At 36.9% G+C, this 14,094-nt stretch overlaps 1 protein-coding gene across 6 annotated transcripts in view; it reads right to left on the bottom strand.

Moving 5' to 3' along the window:
- WASHC4 (WASH complex subunit 4) overlaps positions 1-14,094 on the bottom strand; it is a 69,022-nt gene that overhangs the window by 41,822 nt on the left and 13,106 nt on the right. For all 6 annotated transcript variants that reach the window (XR_014952156.1, XM_085569605.1, XM_021536103.4 and 3 more), the window contains exons 11-23: positions 12,659-12,782; positions 12,433-12,560; positions 11,671-11,831; positions 9,393-9,519; positions 7,968-8,093; positions 6,706-6,813; positions 5,267-5,413; positions 5,078-5,157; positions 4,091-4,196; positions 3,238-3,354; positions 2,022-2,190; positions 1,732-1,886; positions 106-180 (exon numbers count right to left, since the gene is read on the bottom strand). Coding sequence is in view for 5 of the 6 variants with exons in the window: in XM_085569605.1 (XP_085425731.1) it covers positions 106-180; positions 1,732-1,886; positions 2,022-2,190; positions 3,238-3,354; positions 4,091-4,196; positions 5,078-5,157; positions 5,267-5,413; positions 6,706-6,813; positions 7,968-8,093; positions 9,393-9,519; positions 11,671-11,831; positions 12,433-12,560; positions 12,659-12,782 (1,623 nt within the window). In the remaining variant the exon portion in view is untranslated. The remainder of the gene's footprint in view (positions 1-105; positions 181-1,731; positions 1,887-2,021; positions 2,191-3,237; positions 3,355-4,090; positions 4,197-5,077; positions 5,158-5,266; positions 5,414-6,705; positions 6,814-7,967; positions 8,094-9,392; positions 9,520-11,670; positions 11,832-12,432; positions 12,561-12,658; positions 12,783-14,094) is intronic.

Genomic DNA, 14,094 nt, shown 5'->3' with positions numbered 1-14,094 from the left:
CTATGCATATTCAGCCCAGCCTTTTCTTACATGTACTCCACTCTGCATTTTGCAATCCCTTCAATCTGGAGCCAAATGCCAGGAAAGATGTGGTTTATACCTTACCTGATTATTCAGATTGTAGAGGTAGCGGGATACAAAAACATGAATATTTCTCATGATTTCCAAAACATCCAGACCCTGAAACAATATTATTTACTGAGAATTACTATGATAAAATTTCTCAAGCACTACAACTGACAAGCCTAACTTCTAAGTTGCAGAAATACTGTTTCTGCAGTTATTTTAAGGTATTTTAGAAAGCAGTTTTTTATTTTGCAAAATGAAGAACCTCTTAATTTTTGTTTGGTGTCTGTAAGGAGAAAAAAAGAGCACAAAAAAGCAGCTCAGCTCATGCTTTAACATTTGCACTCCTGTCTGTTTCCCCAGCTTCCCCTGAAAGTAAGGCAATCTCCAGCCTATTCCACAAGGCACAGTTAAACAATAAAAAAAAATATAAAATGGAAATGTATCAGTTTTCAGATTCTAAAATATAGAATCTTGACTTAAAGATGCCTACAGACTTATATATGTCTTCAGAGAAATAAGGAACTAGCTAATTTTCAATACTGTTAACCCAATCTGTATGAAGGACTCATGTTTGCTATTTACAATATAAATTTTAAAACTGTTTACACTATTTCCCCTAAGGAGTCCCTTAATTATCATGGTGCCTAGAGACGACTATTTAATTTACATACCCTATTTCCAGTTGTGCCAGGGATTTTATCAGGCTTTAGAGGCTGGGGGGGCTATAAAGTGTTGGGTGTCTTTGTTTTGAAGTAAAGCTCATACCAGAATGAATGTTATGAAACTAACATTGTGAAATTGTTTAATTCTTTGTAACAATGTGCTGATCAAAGATGGCCAAGAGAAAACAAAAGCTGGAAACAGAAACTGATCTACAGCACTTCTATGCCAAAAAAAAAAAAAAAAAAAAAAAATCCCAAATAAAACCAACCTGAAGTTCTTAGTTCTATGCCTTCTTTCAACTTAGGAAGACACAGCCATCATGAACATAAAAGAAGGGACCAAATTTCTAAGAGTTTTCACCAATGTGTTAACCCAAATGAGGAAATGAAACAAACTGCCAAAAACATCCAAGATAATAAACTCTGAAGGAAACTCTTCAGAACTATGCGATCTGTACACCCTGCAACAGTGAATATCTTCACCCTTAACTTGATGACACAACTTTATTCTTAATGTCACCATGTTTAGCAGCTTTTAGGAGGCTCTAAGTCACTCTATTCACAGGTGTCCCAAAGTCCTCCATCTCCAGCCTATGAAATAGTTTTTCTTGATCACCACTAAGCAGAATTCGCTGAAAAGCTAGCAATAAACCAGGGAAAAAGACCTACCACTGAAAGGTCATTCCAGACTTACAACAGTTGTCTGGATCTACTGCTTGCCAAACTGTTGACACTGAATTTTCAAGAAAATATTTTCTGACATTGCATACTCAATTAATTTAATTATGTTAAAAAATGAACAATTAAAGTCCAACATAATATTAAAGGATATCAGTGTGATCTCCAAAGGCAGATAAAGATCCTGCCTCACAATTCAACCAGAAATTAAAAGGTCACTTTTTCCAAAGAGTTCTCTGCTCTTGGATACTTTCATTTCAGTGACTCAGGCCTATGACAGTGGAATGGTTTAAATTCTATTCCTGCCCTGTGGGCACTGTACCTGCTCCAGAGTCTGGCTGGGAAGGTGAGCCTCAGTCATACTTAAACCATAGCGCTGGGTTGCCAAGTTTCTCATCTCGCTGTAGGTGGCCCAGTCGTGAAGGGCTACGGTCGTCAAGTTGTAGAAGGTCTTGTCCAAATAATGAGTTACATAAGCTGTGAACACAAAGGATGAACTAAAATTATTCTACCTATTGAGTTAGGAGAGTGTGGAAAAAAGTGAAAAGATATACAAAGCCAAAGTATAAGAGATGAAAAGTAACAGAACCAAGCAAATGTAGAACTCCTCACCTTTTATGTCAATGAACCGATTGAAAAAACGTATTGGGTTCAGAAAGAAGAAGTGAGCCAGGTCCTTCATGCCAACTCTGAAGGGGTTTCTGTCATCCAGCTTCAGGTGGGTGTGAACTGATAAACGCAGGTCCTTTTCTATCTCTTTACACAATTTGTCCAGCAAGTGCTATTCAAGAAAGTTTAAAAAAAAAAAAAAAGGAAAACCCACCAAAACCCCAAACAAACACACACAAAAAAAAAGAATGCACAAAAAAAAAGTCACGTTCAATGTCCATTTACAGTGCTCTCTTAGCAGAATCAACATTTCTCTCCACAGATGCGTGTAAGACTGATTAAACTAGTGAAGAAAGCTTTGCTTTGGTAGGGCCACACAAGTCAAAGTGAATAAATACTTGGGAACCAGAAAGATATTGATTTCCTGTGTTCTTGTTCTACAAATAGCTTATTGTACAAATAGCAAGAAAAAGCTACACAGCTCAGAAAACGTAAAAGTTTACCTACCTAATGCCATTTTTACATGACTAAAACTTCCACATGTGAGTTTAACACAACTTACATTCAAATATTCTCACTTCTCATTTCAAGGGGAGCTAAGCTTAGGGCTATCTCTCTAAATACTAATGATAAACTCAATGAAGAAGAGTCTTGCAATAAGAAATTTGATCTGATTTTCTGAATAATACATAATGTTTTTTCTAGTCAAACTAGTCAAATAAAAAGCATATTTCAAAGGTTAAAAACCAAGACTTGGGAAATACAAATTTGCATTTTCTTTATCAAACCTCCTTCATAATTCTAGATAATAATTCAGTCAAGAGGCCATCTGTATTTGCAAACCCTTCACTACTAAAAGCCATGCTTGCACACTAAGAACAGTAGCATTTATTTTAGGCATTCATCCAAACAGAAGCTAATCTGACAAAAAGCACTCTTCTCTCTGCACAGTCAAACCTGTAACTGAGGTTTTGTTAATTTACATAATTTTGAGTGCAATATTTTCATGTTCCTGGCCAACACAGATACCATTAAACATGAGTCTTAAATAACCAAAATCGTCAGTCAAACCAAACACTCTTTTATTAAAACACTTCACACCAAAGTTCTCTGTGCTATTTTTACAGACCATATCACGTTTACTACAACAGACGCTAATCTGAGCTAAAGATATTTCAAGCACAGGGGTGTGTTTAATTCCCAAAGCACAACAAATTACCTCATTGAGCACTTCCATGATTTCTTTGTCGTAGCACTCCAGAAGAACCTCATAAGATTCCAAGTGTCTTGCATGCATCATAGCAGGTACACAGTCCCGTAGTGCACTAAACATATACTTATTAAAAAATATATACTATTAACAGACAGATACGTCACCACCACCTCAAATAGTGTTCAAAGCTAACAAAAACCAGATTCACTAGTCTTCCTATTTTTATTAAAAATGGACTTCATAAACCCTACTGAAGTGTCCTGTCCTTAATCTGAGGTATTATTTGCTACTGACTGGAAGATCCTAATTATTAGCTATTTAATCAGAAATTATTTTCATTTTATTAATTTCAGTACTGTATAACCCTGGAACAGATGTTTGATTTTTATCAGGATTATCATGCCAAAGCCTGATTCACATCTGCAGCAGGTACACATTATTTCCACAAGGGAAGAAGACATGAGGGATGGAAAATCTACAGGACAACTATCCAACACAGAATCACTGAACACAGTGATATCTGCTTTAGAAATATGTAACCACAAAGAGGAACAAAGGCTTTTAATGTTCAAGTCTAGCAGGTGTTAATTTCAAATTAGAATCAATAGAGGAACAAAGACACAGACACAGAGTTAACAATAGCAATCTGAGATTTTTTTAAGGATATCTAATAGAACAAATAATTTGTTTTAGAACAAAGATTGCTTTTATATCCTCCAGAACGAGAAGAAATGCCTGACTCAGTAGTAGTCAGGGATATGCTTTTTGAGCTTTTCCTTCAAGAGCTTCAGTCTGAGGTTTATCATCCCTTCATCTGAATCTGTCACAACAGTTAGTGAGTTGTAACATTATTACTTACATGTAGTCTGGCAGAATCCACTGCATTTTCATACACATCGTCTAAATAGATTGGAAAGACAGCTCGATGCCAGTATAAGAAACAACAGTTGCATTGTGCTCGAACTCTGGAATAAAAGATTAATTGTTAGACACAGATTTGGAAAAAACCATTCTTCTAACACAGTGAGTGTTTTTAAACTAAAGACAAGTGCATTTCAAGCCCAAGTTTTACCCCATTACTTTAATGTTCCAGACGCACTGACCTTCAGAAGAAAGATTTTATTAAATAACTTTTTATCTTTTTTTTTCCCCTAGCCTATTTATAAATAAAAGGTAAGTGCTTTTGAGAAAAAGTTAACTTAAGTCTGTGAAAGACTTAAATCTTATATTACAGAAAAGTCCTAAATAACTGTTTTTGTATTACATGCACTTAGTAGCCTAGAGATCAAACATATATTCTAAATTTCTCCTGTAAGTTAAAAGAGAAACAGGCCACTCCTGATAAAATCCTGGGATAAATGCAGATAGGTTGTATCTTGTGAGTAAACCATTAAAGGAGTTTGTCTCTCTCCTAAAAACGGCATGGAACTCAGATATTTACCTGGCTTACAAATGGCCAGCATGATGTAACTTGAGTGTGCACAGAAACTACAGCAGCAGTAAAACATGGTTCACATGTAAAGTAGCAGCCCAATCTCCCAAGTACAGACTGGTACTAACTCAGAAATTTTGGGGTTGGGGTAAGACAAACATTTCAGCTTATCTAAAACCAAGTCATCTAAGGAAGTCACAGAATTTCTAAACAATTAACAGCCAGGTGAAATATGACTTGCCCAAAGTCAAGTGAGCTTCTGGCTTAACTCAGGAATTCTTTGTTCATTCCTGGTCTACAAAATATGTAAAAGTCACCACCAGCATGCAGAGATCAGATTTTGCCAATCACAAAGTGAGGATCCAGCTCCTCCAAGACATTATGGTTCCTTCCATATGCTGCTGTCATGCTTACCTCTCTGTAAGTTCACTGATCAAGTCCAGTTTTTTCAGAACTAACTGAAGGGGAACAAGTTCTTCATCTTTAAATGTTTTCTGTAGAAATGAAGAAAAAAAAAATCCTAACATGAGATTACAAGTTGGTATTTTTTTCATAAGACACTCCACCAAACAAATGAAGGGCTGGAACAAGGAGGGCACTTACCATCTGTGTTCCCACACTCAGTGCAAGGGAAACAATCAGTCGCCTCTGTCTTGTGCTTGGCCCATTGAGGGTGTTCTCAGCCAACACCAGAGCAGAGAGGACATCCAGGCGCTGCTCACTGTACTTTTTATCAGAAATCACCCTTTTCTTGATGGCAAAAAGACACAGGAATTCAGAGAAAAGTTATCCAAGTCCAAAGGCAACAGCTTACTACTCCTTCCTTCCCAAAGCTTGTGGACTTGTCATAAATTGAGTATTTCTGCAAACAAGTTATGTTTTGTGAACTGAGTTAACTGAATCCAGATTCACTTAGTCTGCCAATTCAGTGATATTACCTGTCTAAACTCTTGGGATGTGTGCAGCCAACATGGACATAGGTTAAGTCAAACTAATGAATCCTTCTATTTACCAGTATTTGCCTTTTTACATATTTTCTGATAAGTAGTCAAAATATCAAGAACTGTTCACACAAGTGGTCTTTTCAATATCCTTCAATGCAAAAGTTTTAGCATATTTTTACTCATATAAAATTAATTGCAATGTAATTACAGATATAATATGAAAAGTTTATGAATGTTATATATATGTATGAAGTGTTTGAAGATATACAATTTTGCTTAGTGACTTTGAAGTTTGGAAATTCTTCAGCTCATGCTACTCCTGCTACTATATGTATATAAATTTTTATGGATGCAACTTTTTTTCTCCTTACCCTAGAAAATTTAGAGATGCCAGATACATAAATTGAGATTACAGCCAAATAGAAAGGAAACATCATAGTTGCACCAGTAACAATAGCATACATCCTTTGTAACTCTGCTACTGAATGTGATGAAAAAACAAAACCAATCAATAATACATCAGAACAGGCATAGTAAAGTCTCATTTTCCCCTTTGACCTGAATTTTGAACTTAAAGGTTTGACAAGCAAAAGAAGCCATTTTATCCCACAGTGAAACAGAATTTATGCCCACAGTAGGCTCCTGTAAGCCATCATGTACTGCTGTTTTGCCAAGAAGACAAAGATTTAAATAACAACCTGTCTGCTTAGACCTGCAACAGATTGCTTTGTGAATGTGCATCAGAAAGAGGTAAGCAAAGGTCAATTTGTGAAAATTCACTAGAATTTTCACAGAAAATAGATATAAAATCTAAAAAGAACACAAGAAGAAGGTAAGAGATGCAGCAGTTTAGAGGAAGAGTGGAACCATTCTCAGTCAAAAACCAGGTAACCATCTATGTTGTACAGTTTTCTAGGAAAAAGCTTGGAATTACTGGAAAGCTTAGACATCTCTGGATTATGATAGAGCATCATACCACATGTTGAAAAAATTATACTACTAGATGTTGAAAAAATACAAAAAATACTTTAAATTCAACTTAACATTATTAAAAATACTTAGATAGGGAGATTAATTATTAGAACTTGGATTACATACCTTGGCCACAGAGATAGAGTGAAGAGCCTGATACTGCAGATGCTGAGTGATGTGTGTCACAGAGTCTGCCACAACCATGCTTCTTCGGTAAAACATATGTTCTATTGCCTGAAGTCAATCCCAAAACACATTAGTTCATGTAGTTACCAAAATTGCTGCCTTAGGAATCTGGCTTTAAGCTGTGTGAGTCATCCACACTGAAAATGCAGACTCTTTCCATTTTGTAATGTGCTGTTACTAGCAGTTACAATTAACCCTTAGAAACCAAGAAAATAAAAATATTCAGGAGCATAAGAAAGTTTCAGGACTGAGCTAAGCTTTGTTTTTTGATTTGTTTTTTTTTTTTTTTTTTTTTTTAAGTTTTGTTCACCACTGCTTTCTGAAGTTATCCTGAAAAAGAGTATCTTCCTTTTGGAGAAAAATACCAGGAGAAATGTGAAGTGCCACATCTGGGGAGGAACAATCTCCCACACATCAGTACATACCAGGAATCCTCCAGCTGGAAAGCAGCTTGGAAGGAAAGGACCTGGGGGGTCCTTTCCTGGGACAGCAGGTTGAGTGCAAGGTAGCAATGTGCCCTTGTCCCAGAGAGGCCAATAGTAGCTTTGGCTCCACTGGACAACACTTTGCTAGCAGCTCAAGGGAGGTGATCTTCCCCTGCTCAGCACTGGTGAGGGCACATCTGGAGTCCTGGCTCCAATTCTGGGCTCCTCAGTACAAGAGAGACATGGACACACTGGAGAGAGTCCAGCCAAGGGCCATGAAGGTAATTCACAGACTGGGGCACCTCACATGTGAGGAAAGGCTGGGAGAGCTGGGACTGTTCAGCCAGAGGAGAGAAGGCTTGGAGGGAATCTTGTCATTGTACATAAATAAAATGACAAGAGAGGGTGCAAAGATGGAGCCAGGCTCTTGTCAGAGGTGCCCAGTGACAGAACAAGGGCAAATGAACACAAACTGAAACACAGGAGTTTCCCTCTGAACATCACGAAACACTTCCTTACTATGAGGGTAACCAAGCACTGTCACAGCCTGGTTGACCAGAAAGCTTGTGGAGTCTCCATCCTTGGAGATATTCAAAAGTCATCTGGACACAGCTCTGGACAACTGGATCTAGGTGTCTGCTTGAGCAGGGATAGGCTAGACCAGTGAACTCCAGAGATCCCCTCCAACCTCAAACACTCTGTGACATCAACTAAGGAAGCCAGTTAGAAGCTACTAAAAAAAAAAAAAAAAAAAAAAGTTTTCTTCCAGTGACCTACCTTGAGAAGCTCCACAAGTCTGCACAAGGCTTTTACTGAGGTTTTGGTCATAGGTTTTTGCATTGACATGTAAAGATTCATTGTAGTTTTAATGATGGTGCTAAGACTGTATGCATAAAGAAAACCCTAAAAATAAAATGAATACAAGGGAAAGAATAATTGAAAATCAGTATTTCCACATGTCAATAAAATAAGTGTTCTCTGTTCTGTTCCAAACATGACAGACATCTTTGCCCCTGCACAACAGAGCCTACCACTCCACTACACTAAGCAAGCCTGGGCTCCCAAAGCTGAATGAGACCCATTTATTAGCAGACACCATGAAACTGCCTATGACCTCTTCTAAAGCCATTCCAATTAAACACAGTTTAGTGAGTCAAAGATCAACAGTGAGTCAAACTACAGAGCCTCAAAGGTCTAGTAATTTCAGTCTATTGGAAACCAATCCATCAGACCATTTCCATCTCACCAAGAAACATCCCATCATAAAAACAATCTCAACCTTCCAGATTCTGTGGAACAAATACACTGACAGTATTTACACTGTTTTACACTTTCTAAATAGAAAGCCCATCCCACAATAAAGATACCAATCATTTCTACATCAAGATACGCTAAGCTTTTAAACAATGTTGTTTACATACAACATGACAAACAATTATTAAACTTACTTCAAAGAAAAAGTAAAAATACAAAAAACAAAAGGAGACTAGGAGGAGACAGTAAGTGGTGCAGGAAATTCAATTAGGTATGGAGCAAATCTTTAAGTTCACAACTAATTTTAATGTAAAAACCACAGGTCCTAGTACATGCCTATCTTTAGCTAAAGAAGATCATACTTCTTTCACACAACTCATCAAACTTCTGTCAGATAGATAGATAATTATAAAAACCAGCAAAAAATAAATTCAGAAATAAGATGCATCTTACATTAAGACTACATGCTGTTTGTAAGTCAAAAAAAACCCCAACTGTCTCAGAATGTAGTAAGATTCTTACGAAGTACCATCACTAGGCAAAGCACAATGAAACAACACAAAACCTTTAATGGGAGTATGTACTGTCCTAAATAAAACTAAACAGACACTGGTCCAGTCCACTGTAAGTACCTCATGGCTTAAAAGGAAAGAAACTCAAAACCTTTACTACAGAGAAGATGAAGCTTTCTTGATTTCCTATGCTAAGAGAAAAATCCAAAATTCTAGCCACTAAATATTTAGTCAGATTCCCTTTCCCCACATTCCTTATCAAAAGGCTTTTTAAAGATTTTCTTGGAAGAGTACTGGGTATTAAAAGCTTTACAAGAATTCCAAAACGGTCAAATTACATGCCAATGATCTCAGAACTCCTGTGGTTTCTTTTTATGTTTAACAACTTGCATCAAAGCATCAGTTTGCTGCAAGGCCACATTAAAAGCCTGCCCACCTGGATGAAGACATTGCAGCGGTTAGAAAGATCTTCAGAAAACCTCGTTGCGCGCTGCTCCTTGGACAAGATAGATTCCATTTTTGTCATCCACGAGCTCACAAGAACATAATATGACTGCATATCTCTGGGGAAGGAATCAGAGAACGTTGCTCACTTCAATAAGAAGATTATGAAGATTTTCTCATTTCTTTCCAAAATTTTAAGTCTTGCAAGGGAAATATTTTAAACCTTCAGCTCCCAAAATAACTCACCTTCCCAAAAGTATCAGAACCCTGTATTCATTTACATTTTAATTCTCTACAGGTAAGGATTAGTTAGTCTGCCAGTTATGTCTGTACAATGAGTCAAAAATCATCTACTTTTCAAGAGAACACATGGCCCTCTTAGCAGTGCATATATCACACTTCCTAAAATTAAAAGGCTTCATAAAACTGTTAGAAAATGCTTTTAAACACTAGACAGAAAAGCCCAACATTGGTGCTACCTTTTTTCATCACAGTTTGAATTTTTCTTGCTTACACACACACACACAAACAAGTATAACTTGACATTACAATAATGCCAGACTGGACTGTTCTTAAGTAACATAATTCTATAGATGTTTATCTGGGTGAATTACACTAGTTTTAATAAATGGTTAAGTAGAGTTAAATAGAGAATTGTGACACTGTAATACAACTTTTTCCAGCAGTTGTAGCAGGAAAGTATTTAGGTCATTGATGCTGTTACCAAATATTACACTTTTAAGAAGAGTCCTCAAATTTAGGGAACAGTCCAATTATCAAAGGCAGTGCAAAGATTTGTAAACAAGCAAGAAAAGGTTATTTGCACTATTCAAATCAGCAGATGCAAAATCTGGATTTTATTAAAATATCCTCAAAATTGTGCATGCAGAATAGGTTAACCAAGCTGGAGAAGGAGCATAAGGCCTTCAAGAGAGCTGAAGGTGTTCAGCCTGGAGAAAAGGAGGCCCAGGGAGACCTCACGGCTCTCTACTATTCCCCAAAAGTAGACTTTTGTGAGGTGGGGTCTGGGCTCTTCTCCCAAGTAACAAGGCCAAGAGAAAACAGCCTCTAGTTGCACAAGAGAGGGTTTAGATTGAAGACTGGGAAACTTTCTTCACCAAAAGGGCTATCAAGCACTGCAACAGGCTGTCCAGGGAAAGGCTTGAGTCACCATTGCTGGAGGTATTTAAAAGATGTGTAGATGAGGGCCTTGGAGATGGTTTAGTGGTGAACTTGGCACTGCTGAGCTACAACTAGTGATCCTTCAGGCCTTGTCCAATTATTCTATGTTTCTATGAAATGAAATGAAAAATAAGATGTTTTCTTAACCTTAAGACTTGTACCACTGCTCAAGACCAGAAGCAAAACAGCAGTGCAATTATGCCCTATCTAGGAATTAAAGCCCAGGAAAGAACCAGGGCCAGGAAAAAGTGGACTGAAAAAGAAACAGGGCAGAAGTGAAAAGAATCTGTCAGAGAATCAAGCACAGAGCTGCTTTTTCCCCCCTTCCCTCCTCCCCTCCAATTCAGTTCTGCCCGCTTGCTTATCAGGTTGGAAGACAATATAAGTTTTTATTGCCATTCCACAGACCCCAGTTAACACTTTCTTGTTTTGTTCTGAAACCTTAGCCCTGTTATCTTCCTATGCAGGATACTTGTTCCTAAAAGTAGCAGCTAAAAATACTCCATCTCATCTTTAAGCATATTTTAGAAGACAAAGAAGTGAGCTGCACACTACATGCAGAACAGAAAACAAGGGAGGCTTTCTTCAAATACAGATAATTTCAAAGACCATTAAACAAGCAATAAAAACAGCCACAGAGAAAGAGAGGCTTGTAAAGAAAGTAGCATCACCAAGCAGAGGAAAGCTCCACTATCAGCCTACTAGCAACTTACCTTCATAAACACATAGAAAGCAGAGAGCCCTAATAGAAAACAAAGCAGCCCAGGTTACTAGACACTAGTTTAAAAAAACAGAAGGGAATTTGAAAATATGCAAACAGAAGTAACTGAAACATATATTTAGAACTGTCAGGAACATTGTTATTTTGATGTAATACTATATATTTTTCTGAAAGCGTGACATAAAAAGCAGCTTAGTTTTGACCAAAATTTTTGCAGCAACATGAACACACACACACTGCTGCAGCGAAGTGGAACAAATAACTAACACCACAGAGACACCACACAATATACTACTATACTGAATGGAAAAGCCCATATGCTTAAAAACTATTTGCCAAATAGCAAAGGCGTTATTGGGATGCATACTTGGTAAGTGACTGTGCCCTCTGCTGTAGAAAGTTCTCCCTTTGTGTTTTAACTGTATGAATACTTTTCTTGTCCAGTAGTTTGGCTGCAGCTGGGATCTTCTGAATCAGAAAATTGTCAGCAAACCAGATAATGTTAGCTGTTAATGTAATGGCTGGTACCTGGGAAGAAAAGAAAAAGGAGGGGAAAATACTACCAAGTAGCAATAAACACAATTAACAGAGTTCAGTTTATTTCTATGTAATTGTTTTCTACAGAGTATTACATTGATGTTTAAAAAGTTTCCCTAGATGTTTACTAAGGACACCATGAGCGAAATTATAATCCCTCTCAGTGATTCTAAACAATATTAGAGAATTTATTAATTTCTTTATGCCATCCAATATGAAAACATCCCAGTCAACTTTGCACTTAGAGGTCTTCCAAAACAAATGTTTCTAGTCATGGCCAAAACCCACAGCATTTATTAAGCACCAGAATATTCATAACTCAAAGAGATTTTTATCTTCAGTGCTATATTAATCTTGAGAAGAAAAATTCTAATAGAAATGGCAAGTTTATTTTACCTTGCTGCTATGCGAGTGCACAAATTTTAGACCACCTTCAAAAGAAAACAGCAGGGGGCAGTTATAAAAAGTTGAAAATTCTTAACTCTCTTTTCAGACTTTTTTGTGCTCTTTCTTTTCCCAAGTCTGTGCTACACTATGCAACTCAGGAAATTATCTACTTCATTACTGAAAGACAGAAGAATAAAGCATTTACCTTCTTACAAACATCCAATAATGACTTATACAATTTCTTGTCTACAGTCCGAAAAATCTGAAAATGCAGTACAAAGAGGCCACAGATGCCCACGTATTTATCTCTCTGGTCAATTTCTGAAGGTTCACCTGAAAAAATACACCCCTGTGAATTTTACTCCCACACAAACAATATAAACAATTTGAGGAACAGTGAAGCTGGCAGGAAAAGCATGAGCTTGCATTACCAAGTTTGGCTTCGACGTTTGAGAAAGCTGCACGAAGAGTATGAGCAAATTCTTCAGCAAATGTGCTGTTCTTTGACACTGACACTCCACCATTTAAAGAATCAAACTGTTGCTCTATACACGCCTGAATAAAAAGAGGGGGGGAAAATATCAATATATCAAGATAATGCCATGAGTTTTGGACCTTGAAAGAGTACTGGTTTTCAAGAGAATAATGGAAGAACACACTGATTTAAGACCAACCTAATGTAGACCTTAACCTTCTACAACATACAGATTCTTAGTTATGCTTACATTTTTAAGTATAAAACCAGAAAATATTAAAACACTCTTACACTTGACATTCCAACTCTCATTTTATTTATTTTTCCATTTGCTTTAAGGAGCATTTTTAAAGACGCCATTTGATGAGCTAGTGCTAAGAAACTAGATGCATATTGTATTATCACATTATAATGTGTTACTAACTGTCTTTTAATCAATATTATCACACAAGTCTCTTGTAGGATGTGGCTCATGACCTTGCAGCATGAAATCACACACTACTGCTGGCAGTTTAAAAAAGCTCCCAAAACCCCATGACAGTCAAAAAACAGAGACACAATCCATACTTGCCAAAGAGATAAGAAAAGTCTTTATTAGAACTGCATCTAATATTTTTAATTAATTTTTTTAGGAAGAGGCATTTGCAGGACAGGAAGGGAAACTTCCTGAATAAATTCCAGTCAAATCCTATTGATGTCTCAAACCTATAACAAAGTCTTTGTTCTTATACAGCATTAGGGAAATACAACAGGAAAAATGGATAGCTGGTAGCAATGTCCTTTGAAAGAATAAGACAAACTGTGATTAATTATTTACCTACAATTTCCTTTTTGAAGGCTTTTACAGAACAAGCCCTTTCCCCCTAATGCTATTTAAGATGTAATGGCACAACCTGAGCAACTGATTCTGCTTTGACCGGCTTCAACAACATTATCCTCTGCCCACTATGCCACAACATCCCATTTCAATGTCTGTAATATACACTTTTCTAAAGAAATGGCTTCTTGTATGAACACATTTAATTTAACTGTACAGAAAATGTAATAAAATCCTTCTCATCCACCTATGTCTCTGCACGTTTCCCACCACAGTGGTCTCTAATAACAGCAACCTGTCTTGTATGCAAGGAATGACAGGTCATACTCAACATATTTTAAAGACTACAGAGGTAATTAATTAATTTGCAGCTAAAATAAAGACCTGTGCTATGTAAACCTGCTCACTATTATGTGGACAAAAGTGGAATTCTGATAATACATAGTCCTAATGCCAAGCTGTCTGTGTTTCTCTAGTTCAGCAAAACAGTCAGCATTTACTGCTACCATTCAAAGCTTGGCACTGTTTAAGCACAAGAGAAGAGCAAGAAAGGATCTTACAACAGAGCCTTTTTT

This window comes from Lonchura striata, chromosome 1A (assembly GCF_050655825.1).
Source record: "Lonchura striata isolate lonStrDom1 chromosome 1A, ASM5065582v1, whole genome shotgun sequence".
Taxonomy (NCBI): domain Eukaryota; kingdom Metazoa; phylum Chordata; class Aves; order Passeriformes; family Estrildidae; genus Lonchura; species Lonchura striata.
The sequence above is the reverse complement of the archived record's forward strand: the minus strand, read 5'-3'. Positions and strand labels throughout refer to the sequence as shown.